This window comes from Pteronotus mesoamericanus, unplaced genomic scaffold, assembly GCF_021234165.1.
Source record: "Pteronotus mesoamericanus isolate MK-2021 breed Mesoamerican mustached bat unplaced genomic scaffold, CSHL_Meso_final contig_203, whole genome shotgun sequence".
NCBI lineage: Eukaryota > Metazoa > Chordata > Mammalia > Chiroptera > Mormoopidae > Pteronotus > Pteronotus mesoamericanus.
Window position 1 is genome coordinate 221,899 of NW_026555087.1, and position 21,893 is coordinate 243,791.

At 63.4% G+C, this 21,893-nt stretch overlaps 1 protein-coding gene across 1 annotated transcript; it reads right to left on the reverse strand.

The window, feature by feature from the left end:
- Positions 1–913: 913 nt before the first annotated feature.
- Positions 914–8,049, reverse strand: BOK (BCL2 family apoptosis regulator BOK). Its single transcript, XM_054570381.1, has 5 exons — positions 7,811–8,049; positions 7,068–7,319; positions 4,614–4,742; positions 1,963–2,126; positions 914–1,413 (listed from the first exon to the last, which is right to left on the reverse strand). The coding sequence occupies exons 2-5, from the start codon at positions 7,288–7,290 to the stop codon at positions 1,288–1,290; spliced, it is 642 nt and encodes a 213-aa protein (XP_054426356.1). The 5' UTR covers positions 7,291–7,319; positions 7,811–8,049; the 3' UTR covers positions 914–1,287.
- Positions 8,050–21,893: the final 13,844 nt, after the last annotated feature.

Sequence of the window (21,893 nt, forward strand, 5' to 3'; positions counted from 1 at the left end):
TCCCGCGCCCCCGCCTGCCCGCACCGGCCCGGAGCCCGCCCGGCAGCCATCGGCCCGCAGGCAGCCGTCCCTCCAGCCTCCTCGCTCCTCTGCTCTGTAAGGGTTTTTCTGGGTTTTTCTGAGGGCTGCACTACGGGTGTGAACCTCCAGGGGGCCGCCTCCCCTCCAGGCTGGTGCCGCCCTGCCACGCCCGGACTTCGACACTCACTGCTGCTGGAAACGGGGCACCTCCCCGAGGCGCCTGCTGCTGCACGTACACACCTGCACCCTGATGCTCCTCCGAGGGCTCCCGGGTCTGAAACGTTCCGTTTTATGCTGGAAATACCACAGCGTTTGATCCGAGAAGCATGGGCTGGCACGGCCCGCGCAGCGTCGGCCCGATGGCGCCCCAGCCCCGCCCCTTCCTCCCGTCTGCTCCCTTCTCTCACCCGCCACCCCGCGCACCGGGAGGCCCCTGGCAGAGTGACAGGTGGAGGCTGAGGGGACCCCCTGGGGACCGGAGGGGGTGAAGGGGGCAGCTGGAAAGGGGTCCCGCCAGGACCTTTGCTTCACCCAGAAGCTGCAATGGGAGGCAAGGCTAGACCTCAGTGCATTGTCTGGCCCAACCCTGCCTCATACGGAGAGGGAAACTGAGGCACATCGCAACCCTCCGTGCTGTGTGCCCGTGGCCGGAGCCGGGCTCGGGGCCGCAGCGAGGGAATGGGCCGTGGTGGCCAAGCGAAGGGACGGGAGTGGCCGGGACGGCGGGCAGCCTGCCCCCGCTCCCCTGTGCGTGCGCACGCGAGCTCCCGCTGCAGCCCCAGGAGCCGAGGGCAGACGGTGGGCAAAGCGTCCACCCCCGGTCCGGCCCTGGTGGCGGCACAAGGAACACAGGCGGGACGCTCTCCACGGCCGTGACACTTTATTGGACTCGAACACACACTCTGTCCTTGTTGGTCAGCGCCGGTGCCCTCCCGGGTCCGTATGGCATCCAGGACCCAGCCACAGGCAGGGACGCTGTCCCAGCGACAGCCTGCAAGCCAGTGCGGGACCCGCAAGGCCACGCGGCTCCTGCGGCCGTGGCCAGGCCCAGCCACCTCCTGGCTCACGTCCCGACGTGGTCCCCTTCGTGGACAGGGCCCTGGCACCCAGTGGGAGCTGGGTGCTCCCAGCTGCCTTCCTTTGGGGCTGAAAGGGGACCCTGGCCGTGTGAGGTGCACAGGGCAGGGCCACCAGCGGCACCGCAGACCCGCTCGTTGGGAGGAGGGCGGGGCTTCAGCCGAGGGCCTCCGGGTCCAGGGCCTGGGTTCACCTCTCCGACAACAGCACTAAGAAGGCAGCCTTCAGGAAGCGGCCGAAGCCACAGATTGCAGCCACGAGCCAGTGGGAGCGGAAGCCAGGGTCGCTGCTGACCACGCACTTGAGGATGTCGGTCTGGAGAGGGGGGACAGTTAGCAGAGCCGGGCAGCAGAGGCTCCTGCCTTCCACCTGCGTCGGCTGAGTCAACAGGACACACGTGGCCACTCGGGGAAGGTCTGGGGTCTGGTGGGGACCGAGGCCCCAGCGGGGACCAACCCACCCCTGCCCCCGTGAGGGTTCAGAGGGTGAGAAGGGAGGTGGAAGCGGAGGCAGCCGGGCCCGCGCCGGGATGCCGCCACGCACAGCCCCAGCCCTGCCCAGCCCCAGCGGGGTCCGCAGGGAGGGGCCGGAGCCACAGCCCCCGGCTTCAGCCCCAGCAGAGGGCTGAGCTCAGCCTTGCCACCAGCCCCCTGTGGTGGAGACGCCCCATGCCCTGCGGCCAGCCACCCCCAGGGTCTGGCTGGGCCAGGTAGGCGGCAAGGAGGGCACGGCAGTACCGGCTCCGCGCGGCAGGTCTTTGGCGCTGGGGTTGGGTGGCTAGGTCGACACGGAGGCGACGCACAGCAGCTGCCCCCACCCCCCAGCACCGCCCCCCCAGGCCCCTGCACCCCAGGCCCCACTCACCCATCCTCCCTGCCTGCGCAGCCAGGCCGCCAGCGTCTTGCGCACGAACTCCCCGAGGCAGTCGACCAGGGCGTGCACCATGGCAGGCTGGGCCTGCCGCACACAGTCCACGGCCAGCCCCGCGGCCACCAAGTACAGGGACACCACCTTGCCCCACGTGATGCCTGCAGGAGAGGACACCGGTCAGCAGCCACCACCAAAACCCAGCCGGCCCGCCCAGGGGTCCGGTCGGGAGGCGGAGCCAGCCCCTGCCCTTCTGCTGACGCTGGCGGCAAAGCACAGCCCCACCCCCACTGCCCCAACGGGGTGCCCGCGGGCACCCGCTGCAGGTCAGCCCCGCCCACCCCGAGGGCGGCTCGCGGGTGGAGATTTCCGGGGCCTCCCTTGCACACCTGCACACCTGCCCAGCCCCCACCCCCAGAGGAGGCAGCTGGCGAGGAGGAGACCAAGGGCATGGGGTGCGGACGGACATGCGGCCAGACACAGCGGGCAGGAGGCAGCGTCGAGGCCCCCTGCCCGGCTGCCTGTCCCCTGAGCGGCCCTGGGCGCAGCAGCACGTTCCAAGGGAGGAAGGGCCTTCCTGGACCCCCAGCTGCGGGGGCAGAGCTGAGAGGAGCCCCCCAGACACATGACTTCCCTTAATACATAAAAAGGCTTCCTAAACCAATGAGAAAAAAGTGAAACCCTTCAAAAGAAATGAGCACAGAACACGAAAGGCTGATTCACAAAGGGAAAAAATAGAAACGATATATTAGACAAGAAAACATGCCCTAAAAACCCACAGGGTGCACCAAAACGGGCCACCGGTGACAACCTCGCATGGCACCGTGAGCCCGAGGGAGCTGCCGCCGCCTCACAGGCCGGACGGCTGCTGCACCCAAGGACAGGCCGCAGAGCAGCCCCTTCGCGGCCCCTCGCGGTGGGCGGAGCGGAAGCCGGGGCGAGCGGGTCCGTCCCGACCCTGGACGGCGACGCGGCCCTGAGGGGCGACCGCAGACGCTCTCTGAGGCCCAGACATCCGCTCAGCAAGAGCAGCGACGCAACAGCCACGGGCCAGCGGGGCCGGCGCCACGGCATCCAGGCAGGAGGTCCCTGGTCACCAGCGTGGGGGAGGGGCGGCCAAGAGCAGGGGGTTCTCCCGGGAAGGCAGATGACTTGGCCGCCACGGGCGCCCCGTGTGAACCCACCACGCACCATGGAATTGGACACTTTAAAAAGGTTAATTGTATGTTACATGGGTTTCACCTCAATAGAAACTTTAAATCCCCATAAATCCAAACACGTCACTCCCTGCTTGAACCTCCCCCTTCCTTCCGCCTGTCACATAGGCCGCTGCGCCACCGCTGCTCTGACCCGGCCGGGGGCTCGGGGCCGGGGCCTCACGCTCTGGGGGTGCCTCTCCCTAAGGGCTGACGACCACGGATGTTCTCCTGGGCTCACTGGCGGTTTGTGTCTTCCCTGGGAAAATGTCTGTTCTGGTTGCTCATCTTTAAACTGGGTTGTCTTTTTAGCATCTCTGAGCGTTTTATTTTGTGTACTTTCTGATCTTTCTGTGGTAACATAATTTGTTCTTGTGATAAGGGAAAAAAATGAAAACTCTTGCCCACTTTTCCTCAGGGAGGGAAGAGTCCGTCTCTCCACTGAAGTGAACTGAGGGGGCCTGGGATGCAGACGCGGCCTCGGCGGTGGCTCGGCCGCTGCAGGGCCTTGTCCTGCGGCCCTGGGCTCCCACAGGGGCCAGGCCTGCACTGGGCGCAGACACGAGGGCCCAGCCCCAGGGTGAGCGTGTGCGGGGCTCAACGGCAGCATGGGAGGGGCCGCAGGCAGAGAGGGCCCGGGGGCGGCCCCGGGGCCAGGCTCACCCTGTAGTGGAAGGTCCTAGGACCCCAAGGGCCAGGGTGGACAAGGGGCGGCAGGCGGCCCACAGACTGGTCCCCGTACCGGGCAGGCGGGGGTGGGCCCTCTGTGCCGGCCCTCGTCCTCGGCGCCCTGCACACTCCCACTGCCCGGCCCCACCTCCCTGCGCGGGGCCTTCTCGCAGATGAACTTCCTTTTAAAGCCTCAGGCTCATAAACCAGACGCCTGACGGCCCAGAGACAGGCTCGGGCGGCCACCCACGCGCCGGCGTCAGGCTTGGGGACGAGGGCATCCAGGGAGGGCTAGGGCAGGCATCAGCCTGGGACACCACCCCCCGCCTCCCCCACAGGGTGCCCAGCGGGTCACAGCACCTCCACCCCCGGCCTCCCCAGGACCTGGGTCAGCACTGGGAGAGGTTCCGGAGGGACCGCCCCCGCCCCCGCCCCCAGGCAACGCCTCCGCCATGGTGACTTCTGCCCAGGGCGGACGCTGGGACCCTCCAGGGGGCGGCCTCGGAGGAGGCTGGACTCCACCGCCGGCAGCCCCGCGTCCCGGCCAGTCAGCCCCCGCCCTGTCCCGCTACCGCGCAGGCCCCACTCTGCCCCCCCACCTGGCCCTGGGAAGCCCCGGCCCCACAGGCCACAGGCAGGACACCCTCTCCCACTCCAGCCAGCAGCCCGCGTGGCTGCCCGACAAGAGCCGCCTGCGGCCCCGTGCCCGCTGCAGGGCAGGGCCCCGTCCGAGGCCCAGGCTGCGTGGCGCCACGGGCCTCCTGCGGTAGACGCGCGACCTACCTGCAACGAAGATCTGGGCCGCCACGGCCAGGAAGGCGTCGGTCAGCACACTCTCGGAGTGCAGGGACAGGCTCAGCTGGCGCGCCACGTCTCGGTAGATGCTGGGCCGGATCAGCTCCAGCTCGTCCCCTGCGGCCACACAGGGGTCAGAGGGGCCCACGCCGCCCGGCCTCCATCCCGTGGTCCCAGGGCCCCCCTGCCCCACAGGCCCCCCCTCCCCGCTGCCTGGGAGACCCTCCCACACCCGCTGGCCTACAACCTGGCCCACCCAGCCCCCCATGGGCCCTGAGGACAAGGAGACCAGAGGGGTGCGGTGGGCACCCGCAGGCCTGCCTCAGCGGCCCACCCCTTCTAAGGAAGAACCCCCACCCTGCCCCCCAACCCAGGGGCAAGCCGGCTGGGCCGGTGGGGCGGGAATCCCGGGAGCGGCCTGGGCCGCGCCAGATGGGTGACTCACAGCCCAGAGCGAGCTGCCCGGGCGGCAGCGGATGGGGAAGGCGGCCAGACCCAACACAGGCAGGACGGCAACCCTCACGGCTGGGCAGCCCTGGCCGCAGCCTCGCTCCGGCCCCAGCACCACTCGGGGACCGAGTGACGGAGCCATCGCCCGGGGCCCCAGCACCAAGTGTGCCCCACGCCCAGGGGTGTGTGCACAGGGCAGCCACAGCAGAGGGGACAGGCCCTGTCACGGGCCCTGCCCACAGCCCATGCTCCCCGCGGTGCCCTGGCAGGGGCAGCCAGGGGTTCCACAGCCCTCGGACCGGGTGTCCCCAGCCCAGCCCAGCCCAGCCACCCCTCCAGCCAAAGCAAACAGGGAAATGCCGACCGGACAGTCCCGGTCAATGAGGGCACCTGTGGCCCCCGGGGGCCGGCCGCACACCATCCAGTTAAGGTCAGAACAAGCGGAGCTGGGGCACAGCGCAAGGCGGCGGGGTGCCTGGGAACTCCCAGGGCTGGGCTGGCTGCGCCCACACAGACCTCGGGGGCTGCTGGGGCCTGGCCCCAAGAGGCTGGCCGGCATGTGACCCGCTTCTTCCTGTGTGCTGGCCCCATAGCCAGGCATCCGCTGAGGGGGGCCCAGGCTGGGGCCAGGGCAGGATGCGGGGGGCCAGACCTACACACCCACTTCAGGGCCCCAAGCCGCCTCCCTCCGGGGACCCCTCATCCATCTGGCAGAGGCTGTGTCCCAGGGACTGGACGTGGCCAGGCTGGACACTGGGCAAGGGCCTCAAAGGCCCAGTTCTCAGAGGGCCAGTGCAGCTGCCCAGGCCCAGGCCCAGGCCCAGGCCCAGGCCCAGGAGCAGTGGGGCTCTGAGGTGAAACGGGACCAAGGGGACAGAAGCAGGCCCATCAGGGACACCGGCCCAGGGGGAGGCAGCCCTGCCGCTGGTCACAGACAAGATGGAGGCAGGGGCGGGTCGTGGAGCAGGCCAGGACAGGCGGGGCCCCTTCCCGGCCTCTCAGGGGCCCTCCAGGGGCCCCCAGGGGCACCCCACAGCCCCACTGGAAGGAGCAGCAGCAGCCAGTTGGCCCCACGGGCATCCAGGCGCTCTGGCCACTGGCTGACCCCCACACTCCACTGTTCGCACCTAGAAACCCTTCCTCCGCCCCAGGGCCCCAGAGGGACACCCCCTCCTGCAGCCCTAAGAATCTGTGTCTGTCACACACACTCCTGGGAGGCCAGGTACACACCCCCAGGGCCCACACAAAACAGGAGAGGCAGCCTCGGTGCCGGCCTCTCCCCACACACAAGGGGCTGGTAAAGGCTGGAGGGCAGGACCTCAGTCCCAGTGGGGAGCCCGGCTGGCGGAGGGGTCCAGACCCGGAGAAGGTGGGGACATTTACGGGCTACATGTGACCCCAGAAACAAGTCTGCACCAGCCCCACAGTGGTGTCCACTGCCCCGCACACCCAGTTCTGCTGGGGGCCCTGGGAGGCCCCAACTCAAGAGGAAAGGGCAGCGGAGGACACGATTTCAGCCGGTAACTGGAAGGACCTATTTTCCAAAACAAACATCAGGACACGTGGTCCGACAAAGGATTTTGTGCCCAGCTGAGTACAAGGGTCACTCTGGAAGTTTAGCCACCAAAACATTATTCTCCCCACAGGTTTCCATCCATTGTGGCCAGAATGTTTGAAATCCAGGCTGAGCTGGTCAGGCCCGCAGGTCTGTGTCCCACAGACAGCCCTGACGCCAAACCCAGGACTCTGGGGCGGGTGAGCAGGTCCAGCTGGTGGCCTGCCTTGCATGCCAGGCGCGCCCCCAGGTCAGGCACCTCTCTGCCCCAGAGCGAGACTGAGACTCCCAATGTGGGGGTGTTGGCCAGGTCACCCTTGGACAGGCGGGAGCTGAGACAGCCAGACAGCCATACCCCGAGGCACAGCAGGGCCCGCCCAGCCACCCAGGTCGGGAGGGGCAGTTTGGGGACCCCGCCCTCTTATGCCCACACTCACCCAAGCGCAGCAGCACCGTGCACACCTCTGCCAGGCGGCCGCCTGGGGCGGGCGCGGCGCGCTCAGGCGCGCTCCACACGAGGCCGGCGCGCAGCAGCCGCGCGTGCACGAACTCCCGGCCGAGCGCCTTAGCCTGGGCCACCAGCTCCTTGTCGGTGGGCGAGCGGTCAAAGGCGTCCATGATCTCCGCGGCGAGAACCGAGGAGCGCCGCAGCACCTCCATTGCGGGGACGCGGGCGAGAGGCGCCGCACCTGAGGGCAGACAGCGCTCAGCCCGGTCCGCCCCGCCGCCCCGCCTGGCTGGTGGAGGAGGAGGCCGGCCGCGCAAGGAGGGCCGAAAAGGGGCGCGGCGTGCTCCCAGATCGCGTCCGCGCGCAGAGCTGGGGCGCACGGAGAGGCCGGGCCGGGCGCGGCTTCGGGGAGAAGGGCCGCGGCCAGCTGCGAATAACCTTATGTTTGTGTGACCGAAGTCTATAAAAACACGGAGTTACATTATTTTAGAATGTGGATTAAATAACAAAGATTCCCTCGCGGCTGCCAGGGAAGGACAGCAGGGAAATAACGATTTGCCCCGGAGCCGCGGTGCCCGCGCTCGAAGACCTGCTCCGAGCCAGCTGGACCTCGGCCCTGCCCCGCACTCCCGCGCCACGACCTCCGCGCCGCGCCGTCCTCGGTGTTGGTCCCCCGCCAAGCCGTTCCCATGGCGCGGCTGCCAGGGGAGGGACGCCGCGCGCCCTGCTCACCTCTCCCGCCGCATGTCGCGGGCGCCGCAGCCGGGGAGGAGTTCTGGCTTCAGAAGCTGCTCGCCGCCGTCTCCGCCGATCTCGATCCTTCCATTCCAACCCGCGAGGGCGCGCGCCCTGTGTGCGCTTGAGCCCGGCTGCGGCGCGAAGCGCGCGGGGCCTCGCGCACTCCTGGGGTTCCCGCGGCGGCGTTGGGAGTTGAGGAGAGCAGCGGGGCGAGGGGTGACTCTCCGCTGGGGAGAGGCGAGGCTTGGGGCTTCGCCTTCTAAGGAAAAGGCAATCCCGGGGCGGAGCCGCGCCCGAGCTTCCCGCCGCCTCCCCGCCTCCCGGCTTAAGGAGGTCCGAGCGAGTTCCCGGCGCGCAGTCCGCGAGGCCCGGGCAGGCGCCGTGCCGCCTGTCCCCGCGAGCAGGGCCCGGCTGGAGCCGCAGCCGCCCGGTTGCCCACTGGCTCCGTTTTCTTATTGATTCGCAGAGGTTCGTTATCTCTCCCGGATATGTGTTCCGAGTCCGACGCACTGTTTGTGTTAGAGATGCATTTGCTCGGTGGTGAGGAGATCGCCAACACTTTGTGCCGCTCTGGGATCGCTGTAGCTGATGACCAACAGGAGTTCTTCTCAATGAAGTCCAGTATACCCGTCTTTTCTCTTATGGTTAGTGCTTTTTCATAATGATATCCTAGGTTTTCTTTCAGAAGGATAACGGGTTTGGCATTCGCAGAGGGACGGGCACAGGTGAGCTCCTGCCTGCGGTGTGGTGGCGGTCAGAGCTCACGTGTCTTCCGTGTTGATATCCAGCACCATTTATTGAAGAGACCGTCATTTTCCCACTGAATTGGAAAAGAGTCCCCATCATAAATCAAGTGACGTACATGTGAGGACCTGTTCCGGAATCTTCTGTCCACTGTCCATGTCTCTATCCCTGAACCAACACAGCACAGTTCGAACAACAGGACTGACCAGCTCGCCCACCTCACACCTATACAGCCAATAGAATACATATCTGTCCCTGTGCACATAGGCTGTTAACCAAAACAAACCAGATCTTGGGCCATGATGTTGCGACAAATTTCTAAGGATTGAAATCATACAAGTGTGTTCTGTCTGAATTGATTCAAAACCCAGTAACAGTAAAACTACTAGAAAGACTCCAATTAATCATCACATTCGTAAATAATCAATGGGTCAAATAGTAAATCACAAGGGAAACTGTAAAATATGTTGACGTGAACAACTGTGAAAATATGGCATCAAATGCTGTGGGATGCAGGTAAAGCAACGCTCAGAGGGAAATGTGTAGCTTTAGAAGAAAGGTTAAAATTAATGCTCTAAAAACATTAATGCTCTAGGCCCCAACTCAAGAGCCTAGAAAAAGAATAACAAATTCAACCCAAAAGTCAAAATAAAAAGAGAGAGAGAACAGAACTTAATAAAACAAAGTACAAAGTAGAAAAAATCAACAAAGCAATATTGGTTTTTGAAGAGATTAATAGAATTGATAAAGTCCCCCCCACACACACACACACACAGACTAATTCTAATAACAGGAATGAAAATAAGGACATCACAAGTCCTACGATACAAATATTAAAAAGATAATGATAGTACGGACAACTTTGACAGTAAATTTGGAACTTTGTTTTTACCATTGAACATGTTTAATGAAAGTGCTCATCAAATTAACTCTGATCTTCAAATTTTTAGGGGAAAAAATTGACTTTTTTTCCTGTAGCAATAGGTATAACTGTAAAAATTTGGGAAAGTTTATTCCATAAGTCTGGCCTGTTGATGGGTATTGGGGAAATCCACGCTTGCTTGCGGATAAGACGGAGCGAGGTTTGAGTCCCAGTGCGCAACTCGCCAGCCCTTTGACGCCTGGCGGGGTGGGGGGACCCGTGTGCCGCCTGCGCTCTGGCTGCCTCCTCTGCGGGAGGAGAGAGCGCCTGCAGGAGACTGGCAAGGGTTCCCGGGGACCGGCACGCGGAGCACCCGGCTCCTGGCTTGGCTGGTGTCCTCAGCAGACGGCAGCCTGGACGTGTCCGCATCTCCTCCTTCCTCGGGCGGGAGTAGACCCTCTCATTGAGGGTTAACGCACACAGGTGCGCACATATAACATTCATTCTTTTTTAATACTCTTCACGCAAATATCCAGCTGCTTCTTTTTGCAGAGAAACCTTTCTAAAATTTGCTCCATCATCTTCCATAAAACAATAACTTTGGGTCCTGAAGGCAGATGAAAATTTTACAGGAAGTGACCTCAAACTGTGTGTACCGTCCTTCTGAAAAGCAGCAGCCTGCAGCTCGGCATCCCGGTCACGGTTTAGCTCCAATCATCTCTCGCGACCCCGGATGGCCGGCAGGTGCCCGCAGCTCCCTCGGGTCAGCCGCTGTCTTCTCCGGGCAGGGCTCTGGGCCAGCCTCGGGCAGACTCGCCGCCTTCCAGACCTCCCAGCGGACTTCCTCTCTCACGGCAGAGCTCGTGGCACGTTCGTGCACGCTGGCGGGCACGCGCTCTCTCCCGCCCCTCAATTTGAAACTTAAATGCAATGCAATTTACCCCGGCTGGTGTATCTCAGTGGACTGAGTGCTGGCCTGGAAACTGAAAGGCCACAGGTTCAATTCCCAGTCAAGGCACACGCCTGGGTTGCGGGCCAGGTCCCCAGAAGGGGGCACGTGTGAGGCAACCAATCCATGTATCTCTCGCACATTGATGTTTCTCTCCCTCTCTTCCTCTCTCCCTTCCCCTCTCTATAAAAAGAAATAAATAAAATCTTTGTTAAAAAAATGAAATGCAATTTATCAAAACTGACACTAGAAGAAATAGAAAATCTGGATAGTCCTATCCTAAGTAAATCAATTTAATCCATAATTTAAATTTTTCCTACAAAGAAAATTCTAGGTTCAGATGGTTTCACTGAGGAATTCTTCTAAACAGTTGAAGAAATATCACCAAGTGTATACCAACCTGTCCGAAGAATCAAAAATGAGAGAGCCTTTCCCAACCCATTTTGTGAGACCAATATAACTTCGATCCCCAAACCCACCAAGAACATTACAAGATGCGAGGGAAGCCACTGACCCTCTGTTGCCTCGGCACACCCACCAGAGAACAGGGAATAACCACGTCTACCTCCTGTGGCTGTTGAGAGCACTGCATTAGTTAATCTGCGTGAAAGAGTTGCTCGTTGTGTAGCAAGCACTCAGTAATTTTTAGCTGTTTTTGCAGGAGAGCTGCAGAACTCTGAAACGTGAGTGCGCATTCTCATTCTCTTTACTGCAGAGCCTGGCAGCCCGGGACAGCGTCTGCCTCTGGCCTTTCTGACGAGCACTCAGGCAGGCCCTGGCTGGGTGGTTCAGCGGTTAGAGTGTCGTCCCAATGCACCAATGTTGAGGGTTCAATCCCTAGTCAGGGCACATACAAGAATCAGCCAATAAATGCATAAATGAGTAGAACAGCAAATCAATGTTCTTCTCTCTAAAATGAATCAATCCATCAATAAAGAGAGCACTCGGGCTTGGGGTGCTGGTGTTTATAGGTGGAAATGTGGATGCTCCAAGTGGGAAGGGGACCTGCCAGAGGAGCGGCTGCAGGATTGGGTGCAGCTGGGTAGTGAACTTGAGCCTGAGCCAGGGCCCCTGGGAAGCACCTCTGGCAGGAAGAACCTCTGCCCTGGACCCCGGCAACCCCACCCTCACCCCAAATGTGAGGAGAGTGGCCTCAGGGAACTTCCAGCCCCTCTCATGGCCTCAGTTTCCTCCTACACGAAACGAGGTCTGGCTGGCTGCTTCCTGCGCCCGGGGCCGTGGACGGCGCAGAAGGACTTCCTGGGCTCTTCGGTTCCGGCGGCAGATCGCGGGCAGAGGCGACGGGCTGGGCCCCTCCCATGCAGGGCCCCCGTGACAGCCCAGATCGGAGAATGTCCCGGGACACTCAGCCTGACTGCTGACAGCCCGAGGAAGGCACAGGGCGCAGTGTTCGGGGGTGGGGGTGGGGAGCGTCTGGAGCGCCCAGGCCACAGCCCTTACCCAACCTTCAGAAGCCCAGGCCGAGCTGGAGCCAGTGCGGGGGCTCCCCTGCCTGGAGGCCTGGCCCGCCCGCCCAGCCCCAAGCCCCGAGGCTCCTTTGGCCTCCCTCCAGTTGCCGTGGGGAATTCTTGCTCTCCACCCTTGTCCTGCTCTGGCCCCTCTGCTGGCCCCGTGCCGACCCGGCGACGAGCAAGGGCCTTCGGAGCGCCCAGACCGGCTTGAACACAGGGAGGACTGTGGAGTCACGGGACTAAAGCGTCCCCCGGGAGATGCGCCGGTTTCTGGCACGACTGGATCCAGGAGCCTCTCTCCCTCTGCGGGACGGCTCTGCTCTCAGGCAACTTGTCCACCAGCGACGCAGGCCGACGCCGACACCCACCCCTTCAGACTCTCCCAGTGGAAAAGGCCACCCTCCGGGTGACTCCGAGGGGTGCCCGGGGCGGCAGCTCCTGCCCGGTGCCCGTCGCTAGGTCGGCCGTGACTGGGCGTGGGGACGGTGCTCCGGCCTCAGGGCTGGGCTTGTCAGGGAGGGGGCACGGGGCCCTTCAGCATCCCCATCGGCTCGGACGCAGGTGGGGGGCAAACGAGGGGAAGGGTCCGGGCTTTCTGTCAAAACCAGCTCGAGGCTGCAGTGTGGGTCACAGCTGGGGGAGCAGGGGGCCCATAACCCAGTGAGGCCAGATTTGTGAAGTGCACGGCAATCCTCGGAAGTGGCCCTTCAGGGGGACAGACACGCGCCCTCGGGGAGTGGGGAGGGGCGGAGGCTCTGCCCCTGGAGCTGGTGTCCCCTCCGTGCTGCGCCTGCAGGGACAGGACGCGGAGGCCGAGGCCTGGGCGGCTGTCGCCCAGCGGACGGGCTCACGCCGCGCCCCGAGCCAGCCTTTTCGGGGTAGTTCTTGCCTGAAGCTCATTCTTCCTCAGAAGGGATCCGCGCTCAGCAGATGGTTTTGTATCCTTTCAGCTGAGGGCCTGACGAGCTGGGAGCCCAGACCCGAGGGGCAGTGCGGCCAGAAAGGGGGCCCGCCCCGGGCCTGCCCTCCTCCTACGCACCCCGGGGCAGTCTGAAGGGCGGCTGCTGCCTGCCCTCCGCCCCACCAGGGGCTCCCGTTCCAGGGCAGCTGGAGCAGCCGCGTTTCCGTCCTAATGGACGGTTACCTGCGCCGCTACCTGGGACAGCACCCCTGGTGTGGCGCACTGTAAGTGGGAGGTTTTTTTAGATTTTATTTATTTATTTTTAGAGGGGGAACGGGAGGGAGAAAGAGGGAGAAACATCCATGTGCGGTTGCCTCTCGCGCACCCCCAACGGGGGACCTGGCCCCAACCCAGGCCTGGGCCCTGACGGGGAAGTGAGCTGGGGACCTTTGGGTTCTCAGGCCGGCGCTCAGCCCGCGGAGTCCCACCAGCCAGGGCCGAACAAGGAATATTTAAAATATTGTCCGTCCGGTGGGTGACCAGTGACAGACGTCTCGTGTCGCGTGCTCGTCCCTCCCTGGCCTCCCCTGGGGCTGGGCAGCTTCCTGTGCACCCACGGCCAGCAGAGCTGGGATTTTTCAGGGCGTAGAATTCGCCCCTTCTCTCTGGGTTGTTTCTCTTTCTCGTTGACTTGCTCGTCCTCCTGATCGGCTCCAGGGGTGAATCCCCTGCCTGCGGAATGTTGCACCACGTCCTTCCCCCGGCTCCAGCCCCGCAGGCTGCTCCCCGGCTCCCACGGAGCTGCTGCCATGAACGTCAGGAAGAAAGATTTCCCTTTCCTTCTTCTTCCCCAGATCAGCTTGGCCGCCGGTCCAGCACCTCCTGCTGCGAAGCCTCTGTCTCCCCAGGACTTGAGACTCGGGCGACCCCAGGGGCGGGTCTGCCTGGCCCAGGGACCGCCCTTCTGCCAGGCCTAAGCAGCTTAGCATCTGCGCGACACCCAGCTCAGGGAATTCCGCTTTTACTCACTTTTTTGTGCATTTATTGGATGTTTTAACCCAATTAGGTGTGTCCATGATTTGAAGAATCCACCCGTGGGACGAGGTTGTCTGAAAAGCAGGCGTCCCGGGGCCCCTCCCAGGTGGCGGTTCTGCGCCCCAGTTCCTGACCAGCCTGCTTCCAAGGTGGGCTGGGGGCGCAGTTCACGGGCTTCGGCTGCAAGATTCATTCTTGGTTCTGGTTTCTGGAGAGTCCCCACCAGGGGTCTGTCTTCTGGGCTTCCTGCTGAACTGGAAAGCCTCTTTCCTATGCCTTGATTGAGGCCTTAACAGACCACCTGCTCTCTGCTTTATAGACGTGGTGCCTTGTCCTCCCTGAGGACTGAGGTTCGAAGGGACTTTTTGTGGGTGGCAGCCCCAGCCTCTCGTTCCCCCATCTCCCGGCTCTGTGGCTGTCCCTCCGTGAGGACAAGAAGGGCTGTAGCTCCTTGGGGGTGGCCGGGAGGAGCCTGGTGACTGGTCTGCCTCTTTCTTGGGGACCCAGGACAGGAGGTCCTCCTCCTGGGCGGCCTGGCCTCTCCCGGGAGGGCGGCCAGGTCTCCTGTATGGGCCGAGGCGGGGGGTCAGACCCCTCCCGACAGCCTGGGCGCCCGCTCCGGCAGGGACAGGGGTGTCCGCGTCCCTTCCAGGGCCATCGCCCCTTCCCGTGCCGGGGGACCTTCCTGGCCCCTGGGCTTCCGCCTGCCCGCCTGCCCGCCTGCCCTGTGGGGCGGCCCTGGTCTCGGCCCAGCAACAGCCCTGGTTCCCCCCCGTCGCCGGCCCCCCATTCCCCTGCAGAGAGCTGCTAGTGCCCTCCGGTCTGTCACAGGCGTGCTGGCCGCCAGGCGCCCACGGAGGGGGACACACAGCGAGGGCCGTCTGCACACCGCGTCCCAAGCTCACAAAGCTGGGTCCCCGCGCTGGAGGCGTGAGGATCCCGAGGCTGCTGCGGAGGCCCAGGCCTCCCCTCCCCGGGGCGGCCTGGCTCAGGCGCCCGCGGGGACCCGCTGCCCCTGCACGCTGCCCTCCGCGGGGGCGTGCGCTGTGCCCCAGTGGGAGGTCTTTTTCTTCCGCCTTCTCCCTCCTCCGGGGATCTGGAGGCCGCGTTCGTTATGGGCAAGTGTGCTGTTTTGAAACACTCTGCATTGTTCAGAGATTTCAAAGTCATGGCCAGCAGCCAAAGGCAACATATTTTTGTGACTCTAACAGTAAAACCTGGTCACTAAAGTATGCTTGCAAAACTAGAAAAGCACACAAGAAGAAGAAAAATCTTAAAGCCACGGCGCTGCCCCGGGATGGGGGCCGTGAACACTGTGGCCTCCTCCCTCTCCGTCCAGACAGTGGGCTCGTGGACGCGGAACTCGCAGGCAGTGCTGCCGCGGGCTTTATGCGACACTCGGCCTGAGCGCGTCCCCGCCGGCGCCCGGACACTCTCGGGGCTGTGTTGTGTTCTCTCCCGTGACGAGAGCCTCCTCCCTCCTGAGCGTCCGTCCGTGCCCACAGGACACGCGTGTGTGGGACCGCCATGGACACCCCGCACACCCCTGCCTGGTTCGGGGTCTCAGGCCCTCGGGGACCCGCTCCCAGGGGACGCTGCAGTCAGGAGCCGGCACGGTCCCCTCCCCCGCGGTCCCTCCCCGCCGCAGAGGGTGCGCCTGACCCCGTGGTGGAACGGATTCACCGGGAGAGCCCGAGCCCGGGACAGAGGTTCCCAGGCAGCTCCAGGCCGACCGCAGGCCCCACACCCAGGTCCCAGCAGCGTCCCGACACTGAGAATCCCGGCAACGAGAGTCCCAGGGTCTCCATGGGCCTGGGACCAGAGAGGCCGCAGAGCGCCGGACGGGCCCAGAGGGCGCGGGAGGCCACCACGGGGCCTGCAGACGCTCAGGGGACCCTGACCCCCGGGGACAGGGCAGCCCCTCCAGGGGTCAGCGGTGAGCCCTGCCCACCCTGGCCACCCCCCACCCCCCGCAACAGGCAGGGGCCCTGCTGGCGGGAAGCCTGGGTGCCACAGCCTCCGAGGTCCAGGAGGCTCACCAGGCCCCCTCAGGCCTCTCTCCCTTCGCGCCCACTCGGCGGCTCTTCCCAGCCTGCCCTGCACCGGGCAGCCCCCACGCCCAGGATGCCGCCTGCACGCAGCGCCCCAGCCTCGGGCCCTCCTCCCCTCTGGCCGGGCGGCCCTCTCCGGGTGGTGCCCCAGGGAAGGGGTCTGCAGGGCTGTGCCCCCACGCACAGCGAACCCGAGCGCGCCGACTGGAACAGGAGTTCGCAGCCTGGAAAGTGGGGGTGCCACGGGGGGTTCCCAGGGCTCCTGCTCAGGGACCTGGCACCCCAGCAGCTCCCGGGGGACGGGCCATACGGGGAAAAGCAGTACCCGTGGTGACTAAGGGAGCTAGGGTCGCAGCCAGGGAGTCGCTGGCCGCCACCTCGGGTCCTGACGTCCGCGGTGAGCAGCCCTGTCCGGTGTCTCCAGACTGTGGTCGTGGGGGTTCAGAGGCTTGGATGTTCTCTGTTTGACGGGCGCTCCTTGTGGTCAGCAGACCCCGGCTTCTATTCCCGAGATCATTTGATGCCGACCAAAACCTCACTGTCCGAGGGCTCAGCGACGAAGGGAGTGGATGTGCGAGGGAGCCGGTGAGTCGGATGCTGGAGGAGACCAGTTTGAGTCCAAAGCCAAGAGAGACAAGGTCAGACCGGGGAAGAGAGCCTCTGCGTGCAGGGGTGGGGCTCACCGCTGGCCGCCGGTGGCCCAGGCTGCTTTCCTCCCGCTTCAGCCCTGGGCCCAACACTCCGTTCAGAGCACAGGACGGCTGCTGGGGGTTGGGCTATGCCCCAAAATGCACAGGCTGGACCCCACTGCGATGGGATTTGGAGATGGGGCCTTGGGGGTCACGGGGGTTAGTTGAGGCCATGGGGGACCCCGTCATGGGGTTTGTGCATTAGGAGAAGAGACACCGGGAAGCTGGTCTGTCTCTGTGTCCCTCGAGTGACAACACAGCAACAAGGTGGCCACCTGTCACCAAGCAGGGAGCTCTCCCAGAGAGCAGCCCTGCTGGCCTGGGACTGGGTCTCAGACCCCCAGCCTCTGGACCGTCGGGAGGAATGCCTGTCCCAGGCCCGTCCACGATGTCTGTCACAGCCGTCCGGGGGACCTGTACGAACCTTGTGTCCAGTCCTTGTCCCAACTCCTCGCTCCTCCATCACTCAGCCCCGCCCCCGCCGCGGGGCTCACTGTCAGGTGTCTGACTCGCAGCGTCTGCGCCTCCCGTGGGGTGCGTGCCCCGCGGGGCTGCGCCCACTTCCAGCCCGCGGCCTGGCGGAGCTCCCACCGAGCTCGTGCTTCCGGAAACAGCCTCGAGGACACAGACGTGGTAGAAAAATGTACTCACACACTCAGGAAGCGATGCGTTTTGGTATTTGTTGCCCGCCCATGTTTCGCTGTCTCTCTTTCTCTGCCTGCCTGTCTCTCTCCTCCAAGCCCCCACCTGGGCCAGTCCGCCGAGGGCGGAAGGGCTCAGCGAGCGATATGACGAAGCCAAGTCCATCTGCTCCTAGGGCCCCCGTTTTGCCTGTGGCCTGGCAAAACCTCGCCGCCGTTTCACTCCTCTGAGCTGAGGTCCCCAGGACTGAGGACTGGGAGCAAGAACAGGACTCACCGCTCCCACAGCCGCAGGCAGGAACAACCTGCAGCCTCCTGCGCCCCACCCTCTTAGTCCAATTACAGCCCCGCGGAAGCTTGGAGCCCCCACCCTCAGGGCTGGCGCGTCTCTCGGCTCGGCAACCCTAACCCTAACCCTAACCCTCTCTTTTCTTGGGGCGAATGAAAACTTTACTCTCTTCGCTGTGTGAGCCCTTTCACAGCCGCGTCACCGACCACCCCACCAGGGAGGCTCTGCAGTCGACACGGAGAATGGCTGACCTCAGGCCGCGGAGCAGAGGCCCTGACAGGCTGCAAGACGGCGCGGCGGCCGGCGGTGACCGGCAGGACTGGCCGTGGGGCCACCTGGTCTAAGCAAAGGGGCAGCCATGGGGGTGCCTATCAGTGGCAGGGGGCCGAGCACACGCAGGTCTGGGCTCACCCTGTTAGGCAGCCGAGGCGGCTGAGAAAGGGTTGGGAGCCAAGAAGGTCCAAATAAGGGCTTTTAGCCCCGGCTGGTGCAGCTCAGTGGATTGAGCGCCGGCCTGCAAACCAAAGGTCGCCCGTTCGATCCCCAGCCAGGGCACAGGCCTGGGTTGCGGGCCAGGTCCCCAGTAGGGGGCGTACAAGAGGCAACCACACATGGATGTTTCTCTCCCGCTCTCTCTCCCTCCCTTCCTCTCTAAAAATAAATACAATCAAAAAATAAAATTAAAAAAAAAAAGACCTTTATTTGAGGCGGGACACTGCAGGGCCGAGCAGGGAAAGGGAAGGAGGGTTTTTAAGGGCGTGTAGTTTAAGGGCGTGTAGCAGACCCTCAGGGAGAAGGGGCCGCCCTGCTGGTCTGCCGCAGGCGGCCTGGGTGTCAGTATTTGCAAGACAATGTCCTGGGATCAGGGATGGCAGTTTCAGGACAGAAAGTCCCAGGGGATCTTTGGGCCTGGTTTCCGGGAAAAGCCCAGCGGAGAGGGGAGGGGCGGTGAGGATTCAACCAGGCTCCAGCAGGAGGCCGGTGGCTCTGCCTCCGCGGCTTCTGAGAAGAGGGAATCTCGGGGTCATGTATTTAGCCAGCGGTGCTCCCTTCTTTCTTCCAGTGCAGGCGATGGCGCAGGTCCTCTGTGTTCCGGTACATTCCAACAGCCCCTTTCCCAATGCCCAGGCTTGGTCACTTCATGGATCTGGGTCCCTGGACAGAAAAAGGGATTAGACGGCCAGGAGGAAGGATACGCCAGCAGCCCCAGAGACAGCCAGCCTCCCCCAGCCTGCGGTGCCCCCGGGGGGCATGCGGGTCAGGGTGGGGCCGAGCCCTCCTGAGCATCACCGGAGAGGCCTCGCGGCGTCTCCGAGCCTCATCTGGGTCTCTGTCTCCGACAAAACGGGTGCAGGTGGCGCAGGTGTCCCGGGCAGGTCCACGGAGCCCTGGCCACTCCACCGGCTGCGTCGCGCCCTGGGGTTCGGCTTGGAATACAGTGCTTGAGGGGGGAGCCCAAGAGTTGAACATTTTTTAGCTTTTGCTTCTCGTTAATAAGCTGAGGGACTAACACGTGTAGAAAGCTGTCGTTCCAGGACCTGGAACGTGTGACCGGACTCACCCCGACTCCAGATCCGCAAGCCGCGGGGCGGCTGCGCCCCAGGAGGACCGCTGGGCCCCAGGCGGAGGCTGCGCCCAGGACGCAGATAAAGAACCGCCCCTGAGCGGGTGAAGGGACGCGGCCGGGCTGCGCCTTTACCTGATTAACCTTTCCCCGGAACTCCCAGCCGCTCGCCCGCGTCAGGGACGGTCCCCGAGGGCACATAACCCGCTGTCCTCTCAGATCACCGGCCTTGGGAATAAAACGCCCACAAAGACCCCATCCCTGTATCTGTTGTACTCGCCGGCTCTGGTGCTGACCGGGTGGTTTCAGGCTCCCTGTGACGGGAGGCCACTTGTCCTGCGCCCCGTGGCCCAGGCCCAGGGCTGCGGGAGGCCGCTGTCCCACCCCACTGGGGCCCTTCCGACGCTCTGGGTGGCCGGTGCCGGGGCCCTGCGTGGGATTGAGGCCGAGACTCCCCCGACCACCTGGGTCCCGGGCCCCCAGGCTCCCCTGGCTCGGACTCTGTCTCCAAATCTCTCTCCTCTCACATCCCCCCACCCCTGCTGAGGGGGGGGGCCAGCAGTGCCTGACGGGCTGGGCCCTCCTCCAGTGCCTGCCCAGCCCGGCGTGGGCACCACCTCAGGGCAGCGCCCTCAGCTCGGAGCCAGGCGCACCCTGCACGGTGCGGGCGGGCGGGCGGGGCCCCTCCTGGGGCCCCTCGCAACCTGGGGCTCCGGGCTTTCCGGGAAGACACGCTGCTGCGCCCTGACGTGGGGCGCGCGCGTGGTCTGGAAAAGGGGGCCTGGGTTTCCGCAAGGAAACGACGGAGCCTTGCGTGCCGCTGTGACGTCACAGGGCAGGGAGCCTGAGAGGTGGACCGGCGTGGGGGGCGGAGGGCGCTCGGGGACGGGGCGTGGCTCCGCGCAGTGCAGTCTGGGCCCCCGCAGGGCCGGCGGAGGGTTTCTCCCGCACCGAAATGATACGGCGGGAGAGACTAGCCCACCAGTTGTAAGGGGCGGACCCTGTGGGGCTGTTGGCTTGAGCAAACTGTGTGCAGCCATGCATGTGAAATCATAGGTCTGTGTGTGTGTGTGTGTGTGTGCACATGTGTGAATGTTGACGGCGGACCATCTTCGATATTGAGGAATTACGGATTTTTAAATTTTTCTTAAAAAAAAAAATACAGTTCTTTAGTTCCCTGGCTGGTTTGGCTCAGTGGACTGAGCGCCGGCCTGCGAACCAAAAGGTCATCGGTTCGATTCCCACTCAGGGCACAGGACTGGGTTGGGGCCAGGCGCCCGGTAGGGGGCGCGCGAGAGGCAACCGATCCCTGTTTCTCTCCCTCCCGCCCTTCCCCTCTCTCTACAAATTAAAAAATCTAAAAAAAATTAATAATTTTGAAAGTATAGGAAAATGGCCGTTTCTGGTGTTCAGTTCCGAGTTTAACACACAAGTCGCTGTGTGGGGGTCCCCACGGCCATCAGGATGCAGAGCAGCGCCACCCCCCGCCCCCGCCGAAAGCCCCCTTGTGTTGCTCCCCAAGTCCTGGAAACCACGTCCGTTCCCCCTCACTGGCCCCTGACCTTTTGACAAAGTCTGGCCACGCGACCTCTCAGACTGGCTTCTTTCTCTCCCACGTGTCTCAGGTTACCCCAGGTAACAGCACCTGTGCCGATTCCAGGGGCAGACGGGGCTGCCGCCCACCCAGCGGTGGCCTAGGGCCCCCCAGGAGGCCCGTGGCGCGTGGCTCTGAGGACTGGACGTGCTGAGGACATCGCCGTCCAGGCTTTTGAGTGAAGGCCAGTTTCCTTTTCTCTGGGGCAAATCCCCCGGGATGGGAACCCTGGCTCACGTGCTGCAGGCAGCTGACTCTTTAAAAAACGCTAAGCTGGAGCTGAGGGCGGCCGCACCATTCAGCATTCACACAATTTACAAGGCATGGGCGTCCCAGGCTCTGCCTCCTCGCCCGCAGTGACCCAGTGACCCCCCGCCCGTTTACCAGGACTCACGGGGGGGGGGGGGGGTGCGCCCTGGGGTGCAGGGCCTCGGTGTTCGAGGTGGGGACTCCTGCGAAGACCAGGATGGCTGGTCGTCCTACCCTTGCCAACGCTTGTGTCAGTATTTTTTATTTTAGCCACTCAAATGTGTGTGTCTTGTCTCATTCAAATATGCATTTTCCTGAAGGTTGATGAGGTTGGAGCATCGGTTCACCTGCTGTTTGCCATCCTACACCCTCTCTGGTGAACTGCCTGCGTCTAGAATCAATTTTTTCTAATTGGATTGTCTTCTGACTGTTGGGGTTTGAGAACTTTTTAGTGTTTTTTCTCTCTATATAGATATGTGATTTCCAGTACTTGTCTTTTCCTTTGGTTAATGGTGTCTTTCTGAAAGCAAAATTTAAAATTTTTGATAAAGCCCAATTTATCTTTTTCTTTATTTGTGGTAAAATATTTACCATTTGAACCATTTTTAAGTGTACAATTTAGTGACATTAAATGCACTTCCAGGGGCTTTACCACCCCAAGCAGACAGACACTGCCGCCGCGGAGAAACCGCTCCCCTCGCCGGGAAAACTTGGCTGCACTGTCCGTCTCCGGAGCGGGCCTGCGGCGGGCACCTTTTACGGGCGAAATCGCACAAGCCTGGTCTCCTCGGGACCGGCCCCCTTCCCTCCGCACGCTGCCTGCATGGCTCTCCCCGTCGTCGCCCACGACAGAGCTGAACTCCTTCCCGGGCTCATCCTATTGATTTGCAGGCGCGAGGAAACGCCTTCGCCATCTTCTCGGCGCAGCGCCGCGGCCTCCAGCACATTCACAGGCGCAGCCGCCGCACGCCCGCTCCCGGGCCCGCCCCACGCCTCGTCTTTGTCCCCTTGGGCCCGGATCCCCGGGACCTCAGGCC